Source organism: Streptopelia decaocto (genome assembly GCF_964273445.1).
Source record: "Streptopelia decaocto genome assembly, chromosome: 3".
Lineage (NCBI taxonomy): Eukaryota > Metazoa > Chordata > Aves > Columbiformes > Columbidae > Streptopelia > Streptopelia decaocto.
The window spans coordinates 120,503,699-120,527,017 of record NC_138656.1 but is presented as its reverse complement, the minus strand read 5'-3'; the positions used below and the strand labels follow the sequence as shown (position 1 = coordinate 120,527,017).

Here is a 23,319-nt window from a genome sequence, read left to right as displayed (position 1 = left end):
ACCCACCCCTGGCACTGCCGCATGTCCTGAGAACCTCATGTCCGTCTGTCCAGCCCTCCAGGGATGGTGACTCCAGCACTGCCCTGGGCAGCCTGTTCCAATGCCCCACAGCCCTGTGGGGAAGAATCAGTGGAAAGTACTTGATCTTCCATCCCTGGGAAACCTCAAGACAGTGCCTGGCTCTGCGGCAGCAGAGGGGACGGGAGGGACAAAGTGTTAACGAAGGTGGTGCCCAGCAAATCATCTCCAGGGGCTGAGGAGGCGCAGAGGAGAGGTCTCAGTGCAGAGGAATGTGTCCAGAAGTTCTTTGGGGTGTTTCCATGCTCTTTACCAAAAATTTCTCCCCGCAAAGGGCTGTGGGGCATTGGAACAGGCTGCCCAGGGCAGTGCTGGAGTCACCAGCCCTGGAGGGCTGGACAGACGGACATGAGGTTCTCAGGGACATGGGGCAGGGACAGGGCTGGGTTATGGTTGAACTCAATGATCTTGAGGGGCTTTTCCAACCAAAAGGATTCTGTGATTCTGTGCTGTATGTGAGGAATAAGCCTGAGCTGGGTTCTCTTTTCCATTATGATGTGATTTAAGATAAAGCTGAGTTCAAGTTACAAAAATAATTAATGATAGCTGGAGAAGACGTGTGTAAATTAACTCATCTGTTGGGCTTCAAGGCAGCCAGGACTGAGAGCTCAGGTTGTTTAAAACAACAAGAGTTTTAAAGGATACCCCAGTTCACTGTGCTTTGAAACCTGGAGGTTACCTGTCCCACCACCAGCCCGGGGCAGATTTTAAAGAGATGAGTCTGGAAAAAGAGCTGCTGGGAACTGAAAAGATTTGGTACCTACATGAAATTACACCTTGTAGTTTTTAGTTACATTAAGAAATGTTGGTGTAATCCAAGTGTGAATTCCTAATAGGAATTTAATATTGCAAGGAAGGAGTTTATATGAATTTAATGTTGCAAGGTGGATTGAATTGTGAATGCCAAGCTTCTGTGTCATAAATACATACGAATGTTTCATCTGGATGAATTGCTCATGTTCTGTTGAAAGCAGGTGAGTTTTCATAGACCACATACAGGAGAACTTCCTTCAAATAAAATGGGATGTGTGTAAGGATGCAAATAGGAACTTCGAACCATGAAATGGTGGAGAATGCTCTATAAATAGCAAAGAATGGAATGGAATGGAATGGAATGGAATGGAATGGAATGGAATGGAATGGAATGGAATGGAATGGCCCGGAATGGGATGGAATGGAATGGAGTGGAGTGGAGTGGAATGGAGTGGAATGGAATGGAATGGAATGGAAGAATAGAATAGAATAGAATGGAATGGAATGGAACGGAATAGAATGGAATGGAACGGAATAGAATGGAATAGAATGGAACGGAATAGAACGGAACGGAACGGAATAGAACGGAACGGAATAGAATAGAACGGAACGGAATAGAACGGAATAGAACGGAATAGAACGGAATGGAACGGAATGGAACGGAATGGAACGGAATGGAACGGAACGGAACGGAACGGAACGGAACGGAACGGAACGGAACGGAATGGAACGGAATGGAACGGAATGGAACGGAATAGAATAGAATAGAATAGAATAGAATAGAATAGAATAGAATAGAATAGAATAGAATAGAATAGAATAGAATAGAATAGAATAGAATAGAATAGAATAGAATAGAATAGAATAGAATAATATTTTAGTTGAAAGGGGCCTATGATGTGTTTTCTAGCAGAAGCACCGGGGATGCCCGGGGTCTCCACACCGCGTTGCATCTTGCTCAGGCTTGTCCGAGCATCCCAGTGTCTCTGGTGTGACCAGTGAACCCCGGAGCTGCCACCATTGCACTGAAAAAGCCTCAAACACCCAGAGCTGGGGAGCCAGGGGTGCAGGCAGCACCTGGTGCAGCTCTGGGGGGTGAAGGTGCGCGAATCCCTCTCCCCAGGTCAGCATCACCATCATTGAGGCCCGGCAGCTGGTTGGGCTCAACATGGACCCCGTGGTCTGCGTGGAGGTCGGAGAAGAAAAGAAATACACGTCCATGAAGGAATCGACCAATTGCCCGTACTACAACGAGGTGGGTCTGTCCTGCGGCGATGCTCACGGTTACGCGCTCCTCGGGGTCTGCACTGCCGTTGATCAATTAAATGTAATTTCTTGTCACTTGGGGTTTTTTTAAATGATTTTTTTCTTCTGTCGCCTCTTGTCGGAACGCGATGAAATCTCAGACCACGCAGACGGAGAAATGAGGCCTTTGCCCTCTGCTATTTTGCAAAATGCTAAAAAGTGCACTCGCTTGATCTGTGCTAAATTCTTCTACATTTTCCCAAGAAGTCAGTGCTGCTTTCTCGCTCCTCGGACTGCAGAGGTTGTCGGTGTTGGGGCTCACGCGGATCCGTCCCTGCTGTGCCGTGTGCTCCGGGATGCTCCTCTGGGCGCTCCCAGCTCCTCCAGCTGGAGCGTGCACTGCACTGCTGTCTTTCAACCCCAAAGGAGCCCACCCTGGCTCTCCTGCCTTCACGACTGTTCTTTCCCTTTCAGTACTTCGTCTTCGATTTCCACGTCCCCCCAGATGTCATGTTCGACAAGATCATCAAGCTGTCGGTAAGTGAGCGTGGTTGGGTTGTCTTCTTGTAAAATCACAGGATGGTTTGGGTTGAAGGGACCATTAAAGCTCCCCCAGCCCCCCCTGCCATGAGCAGGGACATCTGCACCAGCTCAGGCTGCTCAGAGCCCCGTCCAGCCTGGCCTGGGATGTCTCCAGGGATGCTTCATCCACCACCCCTCTGGCCAACCTGGGCCAGTGTTTCACCTGTACTTACCACGGGGCTTTGGAAGAAACCAGCCCATTTTGTATATGCACTGGGGATGGCTTAAAGTTCCTTGATGTGAGACCCAACAGCAGCCCAGATGTTCTGTCCTACAAGCATCACCTCTTATGCAGATCCCCAGTCCCTCTTTCCGTCTCTGACCTTCATGTCTGGGTCCATGCAGCTCCACTCCTGCATTCCCCACCTCCCTCGGTGGCTGATCTCTGGTATTGCAGAGCCAGGCAGAACTCAGCCTGGCTCGGGATGTGTTTAGGCTGGGCAGAAGCCAGACCTTCCCGAGCCTGCCAGAGGATTTCCCGTGGCGGCACCTGCAGATATGGAGAGCAAAGCAAGGGCTGCAGCCCTCCCCGCGGCCACAGAGGAGGGCGAGGATCAGGATTTGGAGATTAACCGACCAAACCACACTAATTAGGAGTATCCATATCTCTCCCAGGCACAGAACAGCTGTATGATTTCTCCCACAAAGGGCATTAGACCATAGATTTCGAGCATCCTAAAGACCCTTCCTTCAGGTGAATGTCCCAGTGGCTGTTGCCACAGTGGCTGGAAAACTTAATCAAGTTTCAAATATTAATTTGTTTGTACTATTTTTCTATTCCGTCCAAGTCTGCACTTGCTTGTAATACTGCTAAGCAAGAGCTGCCAACCCCACTGTGCCTCTTAATGACCTTATACAAACCAAGGTCCTGCACAGACCAAGGAAAATGCATCAGCTCCTTTCCCATCTGACACCGAACACCTGGAAATTGCTCCCAGGGCATGGAAAAAACCCCAAATCTGACCTGTTTTCCCCTCTCAATTTCCAGGTGATCCACTCAAAAAACCTCTTGCGCAGCGGGACTTTGGTGGGTTCCTTCAAGATGGACGTTGGAACCGTTTATACCCAACCTGGTACGTAAACGCTGTTTGCAACCGGTCCTGTGTGCCCACCTGCACCATTGAATGAATGTCCTTGCAAGGCAGCCCGACAGGTCCTTGGGTGATGCTTATCTAACATAATTTTAGTGGCTTTAGTAACTTTAGTAAGTCAGTCACCTGGGCTACCCTCTGCAGTCAGGAAAGAGCATTCTGGAGAAGGTTGTGTGTCCCATCCTAAAATGAGGTGTCCAGCCAAAGGGTGAGGTTGGTTGGAGCTGCTGGTGTGTTGCTCGCTGATGACAAACAGAAGAGCTGGCACCACGCTGGAGCTGAACACACAACCCCCGTCAGACAAGACACCTCCAAAATCACGGCGATTCTTGTTTCCCTTGCCCCCATGTCACACCCGATGCTGTGCTCTGCCTCCATACATAACCCCAAGAGCTAAGATGTAAATAAACGCTCCAGAGTTTGCACTTCAGGGGTGCTCAGGAGATGATGCTGGGGGGACCTTAAGGGAGCGACTAGTCTGGGTCCCTGCTCCACAGGAGGATGAAGCCTTTCTAACACCATCCAAAAGGCACATAAGGCCTTAACGATTTAAAATCATAGAATCATTTCGGTTGGAAAAGACCTTTAAAATCATTGACTCTAACTGATAACCTCACTTTACCAAGTCATAGGATCACAGGATGGTTTGGGTTGAAGGGACCTTCCCAGCTCCCCCAGTGCCACCGGTGCCATGAGCAGGGACATCTGCACCAGCTCAGGCTGCTCAGAGCCCCGTCCAGCCTGGCCTGGGATGTCTCCAGGGATGCTTCAGCCACCACCTCTCTGGGAACCTGGGCCAGGCTCTCACCACCCTCAGCACAAACAATTTCTGCATCATGTCCGGCCTGAATCTCCCTCCTTTAGTTTAAATCCATCACCCTTGTCCTGTCACAACAGGCCCTGCTCAAAAGTCTGTCCCCATTTTTCTTCTCAGCCCCTTTTAAGTCTGGAAAGCCCACAATGAGGTCTCCCCGGAGCTTCTGTTCTCCAGCTGAACACCCCAACTCTCTCACCTGTCCCCAGCAGAGCTGTTCCAGCTTCAGGTCATTTCTGGGGCTCCTCTGGCCCCTCTCCAGCAGCTCCATGTGTGTCCTGTGCTGAGGACCCAGGGCTGGACACGGAACTCCACCACTGAACCATGTCCCTAAGCGCCACGTCTATACATCTTTTAAATACCTCCAGGGATGGTGAATATCTCCAGAGCTGGTGACTTGCAGTGATGGAGGCTCCACCACACTTCAGGCAGTTCATCCCACTGCTTCTTATCTTCAACATGAGACACATCCTCCTAATGAATTTTTCAGAGGTTTCTGTCTGAATTCCTCACACCTAAATATGTGTCTCTTACACATATGTGCAGGTCCCCCCACTCGAGTGGAAGGACGTTTCCAGTCCTCACGGTAATTGCTGTGTCTCACTCTGATAAGTGACTGTCCTGTCCCTTGGCTTCCAGAGCACCAGTTCTACCACAAATGGGCCATCCTTTCTGACCCCGAGGACCTCACCGCCGGGCTCAAAGGCTACCTGAAGTGTGACATTGCTGTGGTAGGGAAAGGGGACAACATCAAGACACCGCACAAAGCCAACGAGACGGAGGAGGATGATATTGAAGGGTAAGGGTCTGCAGAGGCAACCTCACACAGCCTTGCTTGGGAATGACTTGCCATGTCTCTTCACTGTCGATTGAGCAATGAGGGCAACATCCCTCCTGGATGGGGCTGGTAGCCCTTCTGGTAGCCATACTTACCATCTGCAATGAAAACAGAGGGACTAGAGAGGTTGCTGAACTGGCAGCAGATCACTGGTGCAAATTTGGGTCATCTCAGCACAGACCAGTCATTTCTACCGGGTCAGACCATCCGCTGGTTGCTGAGCTCTCTATACCAGCACCAGCCTGACGACAACCAGCCTGATGTCCCCCGTGTTTACCTACTGCTCCTGTTGGTGATTGGGATGGGACGGGACGGGACGGGATGGGACGGGATGGGACGGGATGGGGTGGGATGGGACGGGACGGGGTGGGATGGGGTGGGATGGGATGGGATGGGGTGGAGTCAGGTCTCATCACCCGCTGCCAGGATGGAGCTGGGCTGTCAGGATGAGGTTCCCCAGGCTGTGGGGGTGAGCAGGGCGGTCAGGATGAGGTTCCCCAGGCTGTGGGGGTGAGCAGGGCTGTCAGGATGAGGTTCCCCAGGCTGTGGGGGTGAGCAGGGCTGTCAGGATGAGGCTCCCCAGGCTGTGGGGGTGAGCAGGGCGGTCAGGATGAGGCTCCCCAGGCTGTGGGGGTGAGCAGGGCGGTCAGGATGAGGTTCCCCAGGCTGTGGGGGTGAGCAGGGCGGTCAGGATGAGGCTCCCCAGGCTGTGGGGGTGAGCAGGCCGGTCAGGATGAGGCTCCCCAGGCTGTGGGGGTGAGCAGGGCTCTTTGGCTCCCCAGAGCATCTCAAAGTCTGTGGAGGAAAAATCAGGAGAGTTTAAAACTCAGTTCCAGCCTCCAAAGGCTTCAGACTAATTAAATATCTCTAAGTACAACCGCGCTACCTCTGGCCTCTCTCCACACAGTCAGAAACACAAACTAGCAGCAAAACACCCGTGCGGCTTTATTTTCTTCCTGGGGACCAGTGAGCTCGAGGCAGCACCTGAGCTGTTTTGGGTCTGTGTTCCACGCTGTAGTGGTGATATTATGCCACTTTTTCACTGACAACTCCAGCAATTCCTCTAGAAATTGTTCTGTTCACAGCAACTCCTGTGGCTCTTGTTTCTTCCCCCAGAAGACAAAAGCCAAATATGCCAAGAAAACCAATTTGGTGGAGCTGCCCTTGTACCCTGATAAAGATAAAAGGCTCTTCTAACATCTTGTTCATCTAACCTGCTTTAGATGTCTAAATTAGGCCAAGTTTAATTGTTCCCCAGACTCCACTGACAATAATAATTATATCCCTTTAGTGGGATGTGCTTTGTCCCAGGGGCATCTCAAAGGACTTGGCTTATGAAAACACCTCTCCCCACCCCAAAACAGGATGGGCAGAAACAGAACAGCAATAAATCATACAACTGCAGAAATTATCATCTTTCTGCGTCCAAGGAACCACCGAAAGTGGGGCAGCTTCTCCCTTTTTGGCAAATCACTCCTGACAATCCTGCCAGCCCCAGCAGCTCTTTGCAGCTCTGTCTGTTGACTTTGCAGGAACCTTCTCCTCCCGGACGGGGTCCCTCCGGAGAGACAGTGGGCTCGTTTCTACATCAAGATCTACCGAGCGGAGGGGCTGCCCCGTATGAACACCAGCATCATGGCCAACGTGAAGAAAGCTCTCATTGGGGAGAACAAGGACTTGGTAGATCCCTACGTGCAGGTGGTCTTTGCCGGGCAGAAGGTGAGCAAGTTGTGTGCGGTACCAAGGTGACCCTAGGAGGTACCATGAGCGGGACCAGCTGTTGTACAGGTGGCCAGAGATGATTCAGAATATGATTCAGAGAGTCAGAATAGATTTAAAGAAGAAATTTTTGACACTGAGGGTGGTGAGAGCCTGGCCCAGGTTGGCCAGAGAGGTGGTGGCTGAACCATCCCTGGAGACATCCCAGGCCAGGCTGGACGGGGCTCTGAGCAGCCTGAGCTGGTGCAGATGTCCCTGCTCATGGCAGGGGGTTGGATTAGGTCATAGAATCCCAGCCTGGCTGGGGTTGAAGGGACCTCCGGAGATCACCCCGTCCAACCCCCCTGCTCACGCAGGGTCACCAGAGCAGATCACACAGGTGGGTCCAGGGGGTTTGAATGTCTCAGAGCAGGAGACTCCACACCCGCTCTGGGCAGCCTGGGCCAGGCTCTGGCACCTCCCAGCAAACAAGTTTCTGCTCATGTTCACATGGAGCCTCCTGTGTTTCAGCCTGTGCCCGTTGCCCCTCACCCTGGCGTTGGGCACCACTGAAGAGTCTGGATGACCTTTGAAGGTCCCTTCCAATCCAAACTATTCAGTGATTCTATGACCTCAGTTGTCCAGCACGTAGATGCTGAGATGCGTGGCAAAGCCACCTTGTTTGCTGCGTGTCCCCCCTTTTGTGCAGACAATTACAGCACTCTTCCAGTTGAAGAAAGGAGCTTAGTATTTGGGAGAGGAGGGTCACAAGACGGAATTCATGTTTCAGTGGTCATTAGCAAGTTCAGGTTGTGCAGGGTGGCTTGGGAGCTCAAAGCCATGTCGAACATCTCTCTCCTCCCACTCGCAGGGGAAGACGTCCATACAGAAAAGCAGCTATGAGCCTCTCTGGAACGAGCAAATCATCTTCACGGAAATGTTCCCCCCGTTGTGCAAGCGGATCAAGATCCAGATCCGAGACTCGGACAAAGTCAATGATGTGGCCATTGGTACCCATTTCATTGACTTGCGGAAGATCTCCAACGAAGGAGACAAAGGTAAAGCAAAGGCAGGAGGCAGGCTGAGCCACCATCCCTTTGGCAGAGCGCTAGCGAAATAGCCCGGGCTCCTTCCCCACGCCTGGAGATCACTGCTGCTTGGTGCCCAGCTGCAGAGAGGTCACTGCACACGCTCTCTTTGCAAACCGAGCCTCATCACAAGCCTCCAGTCCAATACCAAAAGCAAAGACACCCAGGAACAATTTACCCTTTCAAAATGTTCATTGCCATGAATGGATTAGTATCTGACAGGTTCTCCTGTTCACACGCACATGAACACACCAGCAAACATACGCAGGACCAACGTGAAACCAGGGATGGTTCTAGAAAAGGGACTAACGGGAGGTTCTTTTTCCTTGACTCTCACATTGGGAGACTCACCCAATGGGAGACTCGCCTCCAGCTTTGGGCTGGTGGGCCGCACCTCCCCATCACTGCGAAATGGTCTCCATGTATGATTGCACACATATTTCCATGCACGTGTGTGTATTCACACCTGCATCACCTTACACAGCCCAGGAAAGCGATGCCGACCCATGAGCGAGTTTGTACCCTGGGGCAAAGAAGTGCCCTCCTCCTTGCACATCCCCTTCCCTACGTGCACGTCCGATCTCCTGCAGGTTTCCTGCCCACCTTCGGCCCTGCGTGGGTGAACATGTACGGCTCCACTCGCAACTACACCCTGATGGACGAGCACCAAGAGCTGAACGAGGGGCTGGGCGAGGGCGTCTCCTTCCGGGCCCGGCTTCTGATGAGTCTTGCTGTGGAGATCCTGGACACCACCAACCCGGAGATCAACAGCTCCACCGAGGTGCAAGTCGAACAGGCCACGTCGGTTGCTGATGTAAGTCACCCCTGACCCCACAGCTTTCAGTCTTGGGGCTCGGGCCTCTTGGTTAATTATCTTTGGTCTCACAAACTGAGGATTTTTTTTAGTGTTGTCCTAAGTGCTCGGGATTCCTCAGCACGGGGAAAGCAAATTTTGCAAGGATTTCAGATTTTATGATTGTTCAAATGCTCACCTCTCTTAGAAAGGAATATCCAAGTGAGGGAGGACCCTGAACATTGAGCTGTTTCTCCAGTTGGGAGTTACAAAAGACAGAGAGCCATCTCCTAATGCCAGCTGTCTCCTATCCTGAAGATGGGTTTCAAACAGAAGCCAAGAATCCAATCCATTTCCCAACCAATCCTGGTGGGTGGAAGTGGCCCGAGGGGCTGAGCGGCTGTGTCCTGCCAGAGGAAGCCCCAAAGCTTTAGTCCTGATGTGCAGAGCCCACAAGGGTGTTGCTAGTGCTCCCCATCAACAGGCCCACCCAGGCTTGTCCTACCTGGGGCTGCCCACCCAAGTCAGTCCATATGAGCCACGGTGTGAGGCTCAAATGGAGAAATCTGCTGGCAGTGGGCCCTTGGTGTGAAAGCTCTCCTTCAGAAGTAAATCACCTTAATTCATAGAGTCATTTTGCTTGGAAGAGACCATTATGATCATCAAGTCCAACCATAACTTAATTCTAGCATTAAACCATGTCCATAAAAGCCTCATCTATAGCTATTTTAAACACCTTCAGGGATGGTGACTCTACCACTTCCCTGGGCAGAAGCAACCCAGAAATAAAGCCATCCCAAGAGCATCCAAGCAGATGGTTTGGTGTGGTTTGATTAGTTCAACTGGTGAATGAACTCAGGCTCCTATTCCTGAATGTCCCTCGGACAGTCTCTCGCATGCAAGGGATGACTGAGCTCAGCACACTTAAAAGTTAGGCTAAAATATTTAATTCAACCCTTTTTGCAATGAACCCAGAGATGGCTCGGGGAGAGAAAACCCTCATGGTCCTCCTGAAAGCCTGAGCAGTGACTTCTCACCTTCAAAAAGCCCAGGAGGGTGCCCAGAGGTGCCGGGTGATGTGCCGGTCCCTCTGGCCAACCTCAACCTGCTCCCCGGGATTCCTCCCGCAGAACTGCACCGGGAAGATGGAGGAGTTCTTTCTCTTTGGAGCCTTCCTGGAAGCTACCATGATCGACAGGAAGATTGGTGACAAACCCATCAACTTCGAGGTCACGATAGGTTGGTTGTGTTTTGGGGAAGGTGGTTTGGAAGCATATTTGGCAGGGGATTCAGGGTATGAGGCCAAGAGCTGGGTTTATTCCCCATTTCCCATGCTAACACATGCAGGGCTCTCAGCTGAGGGAGAAGGTGGTGGCTACTTGGCTGGCACACGCTACGTGAGGCCCTAAATCATCTGTTGTGTTCGTGCTGTGGCCGGTGGAGCTGCTCCCTCATCCACCCTGGCTTTGTGCCTCCTGAGGCTGAGCACCAAGGGATGGGGGAGGGTGTTCCTACGAGCTCAAGAGGGGACATGAGCAGAGGACAAACACCCATCACTAATTTATGGTTCCTGGGCATGGTTGCAGAGATTTGAACTCAACTATCCCACACGGTTCCTGCAGAGAAAACTTCTCCCCAACCTGAATTAAAGCTGAGGTTGAGCCCAATTGGAGTTATAACGGTGACTTAATTCCTTCTTCTCTTTCCTTGAGGTAACTACGGGAACCAGCTCGATGGCATGAGCAAACCTGTCCTGCGGAGGAAGAAAGACGGAGGGGATGGGGATGAGGAGGAGTCTGAGCTGCTCCAGAACTCAAGCGAGGATGAAGGTGATGAGGACGGAGAACTGGTCTCCGTTTCCTCATCTCAACCTGTGAAGCCCCTGGTCACAGACAGGTACGTGTGTCCCTCTGGCCACCGAAGTGTCACGGGGCAGAGCCGTGGCTCTCGATTCAGACGTGGTCTGGTTCTCACATGCACTGGCTGTCCAAGCTGAGGGGAAGCCAGAGGAGAAGTTGGAGCCGTCACGGGGCCTGGAGTCATTCGGCCAAACCAGACGTGGGAGCAGCAGTGGGGACCAGATCTCCGTGCCCTGTAAAGGGGGATTAGATACCACGTGTAGATACCTCACCTCAGATCCTGCAGGCTGCCACCTGAACCCCCACCCCATTCCCTACAGTTCTGAGCACTCCTCTGTGTTCTGTGATGTCCAGCAAGGGCTGAATTCACCTCCTGGGCTACCCTACGGAGGACATCATCCTTCATCCACCCGCCAGATGTGCACCCAAAACTCAAGGCTATCTGATTCCTTTAGTGTTCTTCTCCTATGGCAAATAGGGATGAAGATAATCAGTGGATTAAAAAAATCATTGCTGAGCACTGAAAAAAAAACAGTCTCACTCCTGTACATACAAGTTTGATACATTTAGGAAACCAGTCTACAAACAGGTCCTTAGGATCGCTGCCAGCCTTGGTGGCACAACCCAGTCCTGCACATACAATCATTTTGGGTGGAAGAGACCCTCAGGATCATTGAGTCCAACCATAACCCACCCCTGTCCCTGCCCCATGTCCTGAGAACCTCATGTCCGTCTGTCCAACCCTCCAGGGATGGTGACTCCAGCACTGCCCTGGGCAGCCTGTTCCAATGCCCCACAGCCCTTTGGGGAAGAAATTGTTCCCAAAATCCAACTTTAACATCCCCTAGCGCCACTTGAGGCCACTTTGTCATTGGGAAGGTGAGGTCTGGGCTTTGCCTCTGTGCTCTCTCCAGCTGCTTGACATACAGAGATCTCATGGGCACCATGTGGAGAGAGGCAAAGTCCATCTAGAGATAAAACAGCTTTCAGCGGGGAAGGTAATTTGTGCTGAGATGAGGTGCAATTTCTTCATCACTTTGGATGTTAAAGCCAGACAAGGTCACAGACACCCAGAGAGGAAAGGATGCAAAAAACTGCTGGAAAAAGGTCTTGAGAAAGTGTTAGGCAGGAGACTGGGCTACAAGACTTCAGGCCTTTCAGGCTCCCTAAGTTGCAGTGTCCGTCTTTCGGTCAGTCTGTCCATCCCCATTGCTTACAGTCACCAACAGCCACACTGGTGTTGAACAGAGCCAGGACTGCGGAAACTGGTTTTACACCAGATCTGTTGGTGCACAGCTGGTGGGCAGTGGACAAATTGCTTCTGTTTTCTCTGCCTCAGTTTCTCCAGCTGTAAAATTCTGAGAAATTTTTTACATCCGCTTTACAAATTGCTTTGACGTGCAGGGAGCCCCCACCCTAAAACCCAGACAGGACCCAGAGAGCTGCTCGCTATTCTGGTGGGGGCTTCACCCCCCAGGCAGCTGGATCAGAAAGCCCTAAACTGAACGGGATCAGCTCAATATGTCTTGGGATGTCTGGGCTGCCACCACAGCTGGGATTTGAATAAAAGGACTAGTACTAAAGAAAGCTAATTGGATTGAACCTGATGAGATACACTTCAAGTGGATTTTAAGCATTATATGAGTAGATAGATGTTAGTAGAGTTAACTGGCTGACTTAATTCAACTGGGCAATGAATCGAGGGTGTTCATGCTCCAGACAGAAGTGTGTGCCTGGGTTCCCTCCCTTGCTCAGCAGCTCCTTCTCAAGGGAATGTCAGCGGAGATGAGAAGCACCAGCATGTGTTCTGGAGCCTGGAGCCTCATGCTGTGTGGGGTTCTGCTGACACCTCCTGGCTGGACGTGTCCCCGTGGCTTCGGAAGGATGAGCTGAAGCTGGTTTTAACTAAGGGTGATCCCGGGTGCAGCAGGATCTGCAGTGGGTGGGTCCCAGCTCACGGGCAGTGCTTTGGAATCTTAGCATAGAATCAGAGCATCGTTTTGGTTGGAAAAGCTGCTCAAGATCCTGGAGTCTTAAGATCCATTAACCCACCCTGTCCCTGCCCCATGTCCTAAGAACCTCATGTCCGTCTGTCCAACCCTCCAGGGATGGTGACTCCACCACCACCCTGGGTAGCCTGTTCCAAGCAGCATGAACCTGTTCTTCAGCCTCATCCTCCCCTTAAGTGTCCCATGACTGTTACCCCTTCGTCCCACCAGCACATGAAAACCTGTCACCTCTGCAAAGGGCAGAGAGCTCTGCCAGGGGACACAGGAGATGCCCACCAGGCTTCGGTTTCCCTCGTGCCCCTGCTCGCGCTGGGGATGTTTCCTCTCTGCTGAGCTATGGGTGAGACCATGAGATCTTCCCTAATTTATCCCCACACCACCAGGTCTGAGATGGTACATTTGCAGTCCCTGGGCACCGCACACGTCCACCCTGGGTCTGGGTTGGGAGGGGTGCTAAGAGAGCTGGGGTGTCTGTTCTTCAGGGTGCAATTCACATCAGCCCCCTCTCTCCCACCCCTGGCCTCCTGTGGGGAACGCTGTGTGGGACACGAGCGATACCACCACGGAGCGTCTTCTGCCTCCTCTTGCAGGAACTACTTCCACCTGCCGTACTTTGAGAAGAAGCCCTGCATCTATATCAAGAGCTGGTGGCAGGACCAGCGCCGCAGATTGTATAACGCCAACATCATGGACAAGATTGCGGACAAGCTGGTCAGTATGTGCTGGGAGATGGGATGGGGCATGGGCCTGGCATGAGGCACATCCAGAGTCTTTGTGCCTCTCTGCAGTGTGTCACAAAATGGGGACAAACGGTGCAAGGACCCACTAGCAAACTTGTGCCAGAATGGGGGAAGTTTCCTAGTGCTAAACGGTCCATGATTTGAATGTCCAAATCCTAAGAGCTCATTGAGTTTTCTGGGGGTTGGAGCCAGGTGTCCCCAGCACAGGGAGCAGGAGCAGGGAGGCTTTGTCCCCCTGGACTCTTGGGACTGAACCACTTGTGTGGCAGAGTCTCCTTTATAGTCTCAGCTCATTCCCAAGGAGCTTTTGTGACAGCTCCACGTTGGTGGGGTCACAGCAGGAGCAAAGGGAGAGCCTGGCAAGTCCAGCCAAGGCAGTGTGGACATTGGCCAGCAAGTGTCATGGGGAGTGGTGGAGACTTTTCCATCACCCCGAGGTGGTTCCCCGCAGCCAAATATAGAAACATGGAATTGTTTTGGTTGGAAAAGCCTCTCAAGATCATTGGGTCCAACTGTTCCCCCACCCCTGTCCCTGCCTCATGTCCTGAGAACCTCATGTCCGTCTGTCCAGCCCTCCAGGGATGGTGACTCCAGCACTGCCCTGGGCAGCCTGTTCCAATGCCCCACAGCCCTTTGGGGAAGAAATTGTTCCCCACATCCAACCTCAACCTCCCCTGGGCAACTTGAGGCCGTTTCCTCTGCTCCTGGCGCTTGTTCCTGGGGAGCAGAGCCCGACCCCCCTGGCTCCAAGCTCCTTTCAGGCAGTTCAGAGATCAGAAGGTCTCCCCTCAGCTCCTGTTCTCCAGCTGAGCCCCCCAGGTCCCTCAGCCGCTCCATCACACTTGTGCTCCAGCTCCTCTCCAGCTCCGTTCCCTTCTCTCCACTCGCTCCAGCACCTCAAGGCCTTTCTTGGCGTGAGGGGCCCAGAACTGCCCCCAGGATTGGAGGTTTGGCCTCCCCAGGTCCCAGCACAGGGACGGTCACTGCCCTGGGCCTGCTGGCCACCCCAGTGCTGGCACCAGCCAGGATGCTGGTGGCCACCTTGTCCTGTGTGCCAGACCTGAGCCCTGAGGCTGACAGCTCTGGAGAAGCAGCAGATGTTTCCCTCTGGCAGCCCCCCAGAGCTGCTCTCTGTGGGGCTGGACCTCAGGGGGGGTCTTGCCTCACTGCAGGGCTCTGTCCCAGCACCCCTCCATCGCTCTTGCAGGAGGAAGGTCTCAATGATGTGCAGGAAATGATCAAGACAGAAAAGCCGCATCCTGAGCGCCGGCTCCGAGGGGTCCTGGAGGAGCTGAGCAGTGGGTGCTTGTAAGTAACAGATGGGCAAAGGTGGCACACTGCAGAGCCCTGCACCCCCTGGGGCTACGGACAAGGTTTTGAGGTCACCTTGCCGTTTCCTCTGGATGATGGGAAAGCATTTCATCACATTGGCACAACATAGAATCACAGACTCATAAAATGGTTTGTGTTGAAGGGACCTCGAAAGCTCCCCCAGCCCCCCCTGCCATGAGCAGGGACATCTGCACCAGCTCAGGCTGCTCAGAGCCCCGTCCAGCCTGGCCTGGGATGTCTCCAGGGATGGTTCAGCCACCACCTCTCTGGCCAACCTGGGCCAGGCTCTCACCACCCTCAGCACAAACAATTTCTGCAGCATGTCCGGCCTGAATCTCCCTCCTTTAGTTTAAAACCATCACCCCTTGTCCTGTCACAACAGCCCCTGCTCAAAAGTCTGTCCCCATCTTTCTTCTCGGCCCCTTTTAAGCACTGAAAGGCCGCACTAAGATCTCCCCGGAGCTTCTCTTCTCCAGCTGAACACCCCAACTCTCTCACCTGTCCCCCAGCAGAGCTGTTCCAGCCTCGGGTCATTCCTGGGGCTGCTCTGGCCCCTCTCCAGCAGCTCCATGTGTGTCCTGTGCTGAGCACCCAGAGCTGGATGTCATATCAGCGGCTTTCTGGCTCAGAGCATGGGAGAGATGGTGCTCACATCCGCACCCCAAAGACCCCAACCCAATGGTGAAAATCTTCATCTTGTGGCCTCCACAGGCTGGTACCTGATCAGCAGCTACTCCCACGCATGACACTCACCTGTGGGTTCAAACAGGCCACTTAGGCACGATTGCATTGTAGACTGGAGGGAACAGGGACATTTCCTCTGATGGCAGAGATGCAGACTGCAGTGGCTCCTTGGGGAGAGCCCATGGGCCACCATGGGATTCATGCTGCTGACCTGTCCCACCAGGCGCTTCGTGACGTTGGCTGACAAGGACCAGCACCACTCGTCCCGCACCAGGCTGGACCGGGAGAGGCTCAAGTCCTGCATGCGGGAGCTGGTGAGTGGGATCTGGCCGGGCAGGGAGGAGGATTCATGGACAGGGGCTGGACCTTGTCACTGCAATGGGGAATTTGGCCCTTGGGTGAGCTGACTTCCAGTCTCTGTGGACTGAAGGTTTGGGGTTTATTTCTGAAATGAGGAGCCCAAGAGCATTTGGGTCTTAGAATCATAGAATCATTTTGGTTGGAAAAGACCCTGAAGATCATTGAGTTCAACCATTGACCTCATACTGCCAAGTCCACCACTATCCCATGTCCTGAGAACCTCATCTATGTGTATTTTAAACCCCTCCAGGGATGGTGACTCCAGCACTGCCCTGGGCAGCCTGTTCCAATGCCCCACAGCCCTTTCATGCAGACGTCTTGCACAGGTTCCAGATGGCACTTGGGTCCGCGCCGCTGCCTCCCCATCACCACACTCTGCTTTGCCTTGGCAGGAAATCCAGGAGTGCAGGGGAATATTGCTGTCAAACAGCTGATGGAACTGGGAAGGAGTAATTTGGGGGAACCCTGCAGAACACAGGGGTACATAGAGCCCAGATGGTTGGGACTGATGGCCCTGTTCTTTGCAAAGGAATTACAGTTGTACAAAGAGCAGGTGGCTTATCCGGCTGGCACAGCCAAGGACAGCGGCTTCAGCAGCAGCTGCATACTAGAGAGTGATGAATTTAACATGTGGAAGCCTCCACGTCCCCTCTTCTGAACTGCTGGGTGCTGAATTACAGCAGGGTCAGCAGAAAGGGAGAGACGATTCTTAACAGCAGGCTTGAAGCCACCCCAAAATGCCCTAAGCACAGCTGACACTGAGGTTTAGATTGGATATTAGGAACAATTTCTTCCCCAAAGGGCTGTGGGGCATTGGAACAGGCTGCCCAGGGCAGTGCTGGAGTCACCAGCCCTGGAAGGCTGGACGGACGGACATGAGGTTCTCAGGACATGGGGCAGGGACAGGGGTGGGGGAACGGTTGGACTGGATGATCTTGAGGGGCTTTCCAACCAAAATGATTCTGTGATTCTATGACCCCTTTCTGTCCTGCGTATCTTCCGCTGGGACAGACATCTCTGCCCTGTCAGGGCCTTCCCTGCATCCTTCCAAGGTTGATGAATGGTGTCAGAAGTACCATCACCACGATGCACATGGTGGGATTAAGGCATCTGCCTCCTCACTACCCCTTTCCAAATGTCAGGGACCTCCCTGGTGCTGCTCCCTTCTCCGTGTTCCTTTCTGCTCTTGCTAACGTGGCATCCTGGGCTCCCCTTTAACCACAGGAGAACATGGGCCAGCAAGCCACGACCCTGCGGTCGCAGGTGAAGAAAAACACGGTGAAAGACAAGCTGAAGCTGGTGCAAAACTTCCTGCAGAAACTCCGGTTCCTGGCGGACGAGGTGAGTCCCTCTGCACGGAGAGCGGGCGTTGTTGGGGTCAGAGCATGGCAACATCAGCCTGGGGTGGATGGAGACCTCTCTGCAGACCCTGTGAGTGGGTGTCCCTGGTGTGCAAGGAGCCATCCAACCCTGCACGCCGCCCTGTGCCCCCCAGCCTTGCCCACGCACGGCTGGGCTGGAACGAGTCAGACTAAAGCAAATTAAAGAGCTTTTCGCAGCCGGTGACAGAGCCGGGTCCTGCTGCGGCCCAGCTGGAGGCACCTCTGGCAGCCTCGGCCATGGCAAGGCCACATGGTTCCCCGGGGCATTGGTCATCGGAAGGTGACACCTGTCCACACAGCGTTAAATCCGGCAGCAGGGAGCCCTTTCTGATCCTGGGGGGGGAATTGTTAAAGCTGTTTTCAGAGGGCTGTGGGACAAAGTCCTGTCCTCTTGCAGAACTCAAACCATCTAATTTCTATCAACACACCGTGTTCTTGCTTCACTCCGGCTCACAGCTAAGAGATAACAGTCCAATACGTTAGAGTTGCTCACAGCACCTGCAAAGGGATGCTCTTTTTCTGCAAACTATCTTTTCCTTCCTTTAGAACCATGACTCTGGTATTTTTACCTCTGAGGGCTGGCGCAGCCACTGGGGAGCTGTAGTTGCCCCTCCTGTTCTCATTGCCCGCACAGGCTCCAGCCTCAACTGCATGTCCCTCGTTACAGCAGCGCTTTCCTTGGCTTTAATCACCACAGCAGAACATAAACCAGACTATAAGGTGTGATGGGCCCTGTCCAGACAGGGAGCATCTTCTGTAGTAAGGAATGAAGGTGTGGGCCCTGCCCTGCACTCCCTGTGGCCACTGAATGAAAAGGAAAATCTAAAATTATTATTTTTCTAAACTAGAACCAATGTAAATCCCAGTTTCTTTCCTGCCAGGCGTCACCCCGCTGAGTTTAGCTCTGAGCAGCTTTTCTTAGGCACAAAGTCTTCCACAGTGGGAGGCTCAAAACCATTTCAGTGGCCTGATGTGGCAACAGGTACATCCATCTCCTGTGGCATCTGCTGGATTTGCCTTCAGGTCTCCAGCCCCACTGGTGCCCCAGTGGTCGGAAAGAACTGAGGCGCTAACGGGGCTCTGGTGGTGTCCACAGCCCCAGCACACCATTCCCGACGTCTTCATCTGGATGATGAGCAACAACAAGCGCATCGCCTACGCCCGCGTCCCGTCCAAGGACATCCTCTACTCCATCGTGGATGAGGAGATGGGCAAGGACTGCGCCAAAGTGAAGACCATCTTCCTCAAGGTGCTGGTCTGGCTTCTCTGGGGGACCGGCAGCCAAGAGGAGGGAGGTGGAGGATGGAGATGAGAGAGCTGGGTGTCCAGTTTTGCTGGGGCATGAATACCAGGCAAAACATGCTCTGCTGGTAGGGGTGGAATTCTGCTACTAGGAAGTGTGAACCACTGGTCATACCCAGTCTGGTAAGTGAGAAATGTCTGGAAGAAGAGAGATGTTTGATCCAGCTGGCCATGAAGGAGATATTTGATCCAACTGGCCACGAAAGAGAATGCTGTCTTAGAAAAGAGCAAGCCATCATGGTGGGATGATAATATATGAGCCAGACTAGTGTCACCATCCCAAACAACGAGGGCTGGGTCCCTGCGTTTAAGGGGCAGTGGCACAAGGGATGCACCAGGAGGAGTTGAATGCTGCAAGAGGTGGTCTGGCCATCTCTAAATCCTTCCCTATGTCCATCTAAACTCTCCTGTCACTTTGTCCCCAGCTACCTGGGAAGAGGGGCTTTGGACCTGCTGGCTGGACGGTTCAGGCCAAGATGGAGATGTACTTGTGGCTGGGCCTCAACAAACAGCGCAAAGACTTCCTGAGCGGCCTGCCCTGCGGCTTTGAGGAGAAGAAGACCGCCAGAGGCCAAAACCTGCCATCCTTCCCACCCATCAGCCTCCTTTACACCAGTAAGAGTGTCCTGCCTGCCGTGGGTCTGGGGACAGGGCATGGAGAGGGCAGGGGAGCCTGGCCTGACACCACATGGACCAAGGGCTTCTAGGAGCTAAGGGGAAAATCACAGAATCATAGAATCATTTGGTTGGAAGAGACTCTCAAGATCATCAAGTCCAACCATTACCCAGCCCTGGCACTGCCCCATGTCCTGAGAACCTCATCTAAACACCTTTGAAACCCCTCCAGGGCTGGTGACTCCAGCACTGCCCTGGGCAGCCTGTTCCAATGCCCCACAGCCCTTTGGGGAAGAAATTGTTCCCCAAATCCAACCTCAACCTCCCCTGGCGCAACTTGAGGCTGTTTCCTCTGCTCCTGGCGCTTGTTCCTGGGGAGCAGAGCCCGACCCCCCTGGCTCCAAGCTCCAAGCTCCTTTCAGGCAGTTCAGAGATCAGAAGGTCTCCCCTCAGCTCCTGTTCTCCAGCTGAACCCCCAGGTCCCTCAGCCGCTCCCATCACACTTGTGCTCCAGACCCCTCAGCCTTGCTGCCCTAAATCATTCCGGTTGTCCCAGACTGAGGTCCCCCATTGCTCCCATGGGGTGTGGGAATGGTGAACCCCCCCCGTACCCTGTTCAGAGCTGTCATTCTGAACAGCAGGATGCCGAGGAAGTCTGTATCCATTCAGGACTCATGTTTTGAGCCTGTGTCCTGCATCAGTGCTGGCCCTGAGCAAAAATGTGCCCCGGGGACCTCGTATCAACCTGTCTCACTCACCTCCCCTCTCTCCTGCAGAGAAGCAGGTTTTCCAGCTGCGAGCCCACATGTACCAAGCCAGGAGTCTCTTTGCAGCCGACAGCAGCGGCCTTTCGGACCCCTTTGCACGAGTCTTCTTCATCTCCCAGAGCCAATGCACCGAGGTAAACACCATCTCCTCACCTGCGGGGCTGGGCCCTGGTGTTGTGTGTCCCATCAGGTCCAAAGGTCTCCTGACTGCTCATGGGTCATGGATTAGGTTGGTCATGGGGTCCTGGGGTGGTACGGGGGCTCGACTGTCTCCAGGAGCCCCTTCTCCAGGAGCACCTTCACGACATGTCCCCCCACACCAGCACACAGCTGTCCTGTGTCCCTGTGACCGTGGTTCATCTGCCTGGTTAGGAGTGTGTTGAAGTGGGTTTGTTTGTCTTCCCTTCTGAGCTGAGGGCTGCCAAGCTTTAGCAAGCCTCGTGGATGTTGGGAATAATTGGTGTCTCCTTGTGCTGTTGGGTTTTTGTTTCAGAAGCGTCCTTGGGAGATACCCCATGCCTCACTGGTCCAGAAAAGAGGCAGCAGCCCACCAATGGTGCCAGACAGCTGAGTCCAGAACCTGCTCTGCTGCCCTTGCAAAGGCCTTAGCCCTGATCTGAAGCAGTAAATCTCTCTCCCATTCTTCCAGGTTCTCAATGAGACCCTTTGCCCGACCTGGGACCAGCTGCTGGTCTTTGACAATGTGGAGCTGTATGGAGAAGCCCATGAGATGCGGGATGACCCTCCCATCATTGTCATTGAGATCTATGACCAGGACACAGTGGTAAGATGAGTGCCACCAAAGGGAAATGTTCATTATTGAGATGCTGCAGCCACTCCTGAGTTGGAGTCCAGGCATATGGTGCGGAGGGCGTGAGAAGCATCTTTTCTCCTGACCCTTGGAAGATGGTCCCCCTGATATCTCCCATGGCATGAGCAGCCTCTGCTGCTCATTAGATCTCAGCCTCAATGATACCTTATTTTTGGAGAGTGAAGCAAGAGCTTTTGTGAGGCTTGAGGCAAGGAGACATTACCCCAGTCTTTCCGTTTAGAAAAGCTGCTCAGCCCTGGCCTCCTTGCTGTCCCAGCCCTGGGCCATCTCCTTCACCTTATTTGAAGAAGCCAGGAGCAAAAGCTGGCACTGAGCTTTGGTGTCCCAGGTCCACTGGGCCGGTCCCAGTCTGACCACGATGGGGAGAGCTGTGGGATGAACTTAAGAGACCTCACGTTGGGTCAGCAAACCCAAGTGCTCTCTTTGCTTCTCCAGGGCAAAGCTGACTTCATGGGCCGCACCTTTGCCAAGCCGGTGGTGAAGATGTCAGATGAGCACTATTGCCCCCCACGCTTCCCCCCGCAGCTGGAGTACTACCAGATCTACCGGGGCAACTCCACCGCCGGGGACCTGCTGGCTGCCTTCGAGCTGCTCCAGGTGCCTGCTGGCCAAAGCCACCCCAGACCCAGGCAGGGAGAGGATGCGGGGGATGCAGGGTTGCAAGGTGGTTCAGCTGGAGAACAGGAGCTGAGGGGAGACCTTCTGAGCTCTGAACTGCCTGAAAGGAGCTTGGAGCCAGGGGGGTCGGGCTCTGCTCCCCAGGAACAAGCGCCAGGAGCAGAGGAAACGGCCTCAAGTTGTGCCAGGGGAGGTTGAGGTTGGATGTGGGGAACAATTTCTTCCCCAAAGGGCTGTGGGGCATTGGAACAGGCTGCCCAGGGCAGTGCTGGAGTCACCAGCCCTGGAGGGCTGGACAGATGGACGTGAGGTTCTCAGGACATGGGGCAGGGACAGGGGTGGGTTTATGATTGGACTCAATCATCTTGAGAGTCCCTTCCAACCAAAATGACTCCATGATTCTGTTATCTCCATTGCATGCCAGGGCAGGTGCTCATCCAAGCCCTTTTTTTCTCTAACCTGCCTTGCAGTGGGCTGGTTTCTCTAGGACTGGCTTATGTGGGATAATTGATATTCTTCATGCCCTGGTTTGGTAACAGGACCTGAAACCTGCTCCTGGGCTCAGCTCTTGGGCCATTTCTGCATCTCTTCACACTCAGCCCAGGGCGATGAAACTCCTTGCAGGAATAAAGGGAAAACCCTGGGCTGGGGTGGGTTGATGGGCTGAGAATTTCTCTTTGCTGCTGGTTGTGTCCTGCATGGACACAGAGCACTGCCCAGCACCTTCTGCTCACGCGTTTGCCTTTTCCCAAAGCACCTGCAGGGTTCATTCAGCTGGATGCTCAGCAACCCTTGTTGCTCCTGCACCCTCTGAGACAACCCAGGCCTAGTGCCCAAGGCCAGGCTGTGCCAGTTACAGCCAAGACTAAGAAAAACCTGCTTCTCAGCAGCTGAGCACCAGCTCAAAAGAGATAATCCTAATCCATGCTGTGTCTCTTCCAGATTGGCCCTGGGGGCAAGTCAGACCTGCCCCCAATCGATGGACCCACAGACGTGGACCGAGGCCCCATCCTGCCAGTGCCGCTGGGGATTCGGCCAGTGCTGAGTAAATATAGAGTGGAGGTAATTGCCTGGAAGCACCAAATGTTACTGTTCAGTATTGTGTGGGGCAGGAGAGCCTGTCCGTGGGGGTTTGAAGGCCAGGAGGGTCTTCCCCTGAGTAAGAAGTGATAGGATGAGAAGAAATGGCCTCAAGTTGCGCCAGGGGAGGTTGAGGTTGGGTGTGGGGAACAATTTCTTCCCCAAGGGGCTGTGGGGCATTGGAACAGGCTGCCCAGGGCAGTGCTGGAGTCACCAGCCCTGGAGGGCTGGACAGATGGACATGAGGTTCTCAGGACATGGGGCAGGGACAGGGCTGGGTTATGGTTGGACTGGGTGATCTTTAGGGTCTTTTCCCACCAAAACGATTCTATGATTCTGTGAACTTTGAGGCTCTGATGACTGCTTGGGCACTGAGACCAGATGTCTGCACTGCCAGGATCAGTCTGCACTGGTTGCACTGGGACCTGGGCTGCAGCAGCTCTAAAGGAACAGGGAACTGGGTTGCTCCTGGCTGTCTTAAATGTGGGAGGCCAGAGAAATGACGTGAGGCTGGAACAGCTCTGCTGGGGGACAGGCTGAGAGAGTTGGGGTGTTCAGCTGGAGAAGAGAAGCTCTGGGGAGACCTTAGTGCGGCCTTTCCGGACTGAAAAGGGGCCGAGAAGAAAGATGGGGACAGATTTTTTTAGCAGGGCCTGTTGTGATAGGACAAGGAGTGATGGTTTTAAACTAAAGAAGGAAGAAATTGTTTGTGCTGAGGGTGGTGAGAGCCTGGCCCAGGTTGGCCAGAGAGGTGGTGGC

General features: G+C 53.5%; 1 protein-coding gene across 1 annotated transcript in view; it reads left to right on the top strand.

Annotated features, from left to right (window-relative positions):
• The window catches only part of OTOF (otoferlin), a gene marked incomplete at both ends in the record, with an annotated part of 114,500 nt that overhangs the window by 68,923 nt on the left and 22,258 nt on the right, over window positions 1-23,319 (top strand). The window contains 19 exons of the mRNA XM_082048208.1: window positions 1,955-2,086; window positions 2,551-2,613; window positions 3,647-3,731; window positions 5,203-5,362; window positions 6,934-7,120; window positions 7,971-8,157; window positions 8,778-9,001; window positions 10,111-10,219; window positions 10,693-10,876; window positions 13,439-13,559; window positions 14,796-14,896; window positions 15,828-15,918; window positions 17,189-17,305; window positions 18,443-18,595; window positions 19,074-19,263; window positions 20,040-20,164; window positions 20,680-20,814; window positions 21,298-21,459; window positions 22,423-22,542. Coding sequence (XP_081904334.1) covers window positions 1,955-2,086; window positions 2,551-2,613; window positions 3,647-3,731; window positions 5,203-5,362; window positions 6,934-7,120; window positions 7,971-8,157; window positions 8,778-9,001; window positions 10,111-10,219; window positions 10,693-10,876; window positions 13,439-13,559; window positions 14,796-14,896; window positions 15,828-15,918; window positions 17,189-17,305; window positions 18,443-18,595; window positions 19,074-19,263; window positions 20,040-20,164; window positions 20,680-20,814; window positions 21,298-21,459; window positions 22,423-22,542 — 2,646 coding nt within the window. The remainder of the gene's footprint in view (window positions 1-1,954; window positions 2,087-2,550; window positions 2,614-3,646; window positions 3,732-5,202; window positions 5,363-6,933; window positions 7,121-7,970; window positions 8,158-8,777; window positions 9,002-10,110; window positions 10,220-10,692; window positions 10,877-13,438; window positions 13,560-14,795; window positions 14,897-15,827; window positions 15,919-17,188; window positions 17,306-18,442; window positions 18,596-19,073; window positions 19,264-20,039; window positions 20,165-20,679; window positions 20,815-21,297; window positions 21,460-22,422; window positions 22,543-23,319) is intronic.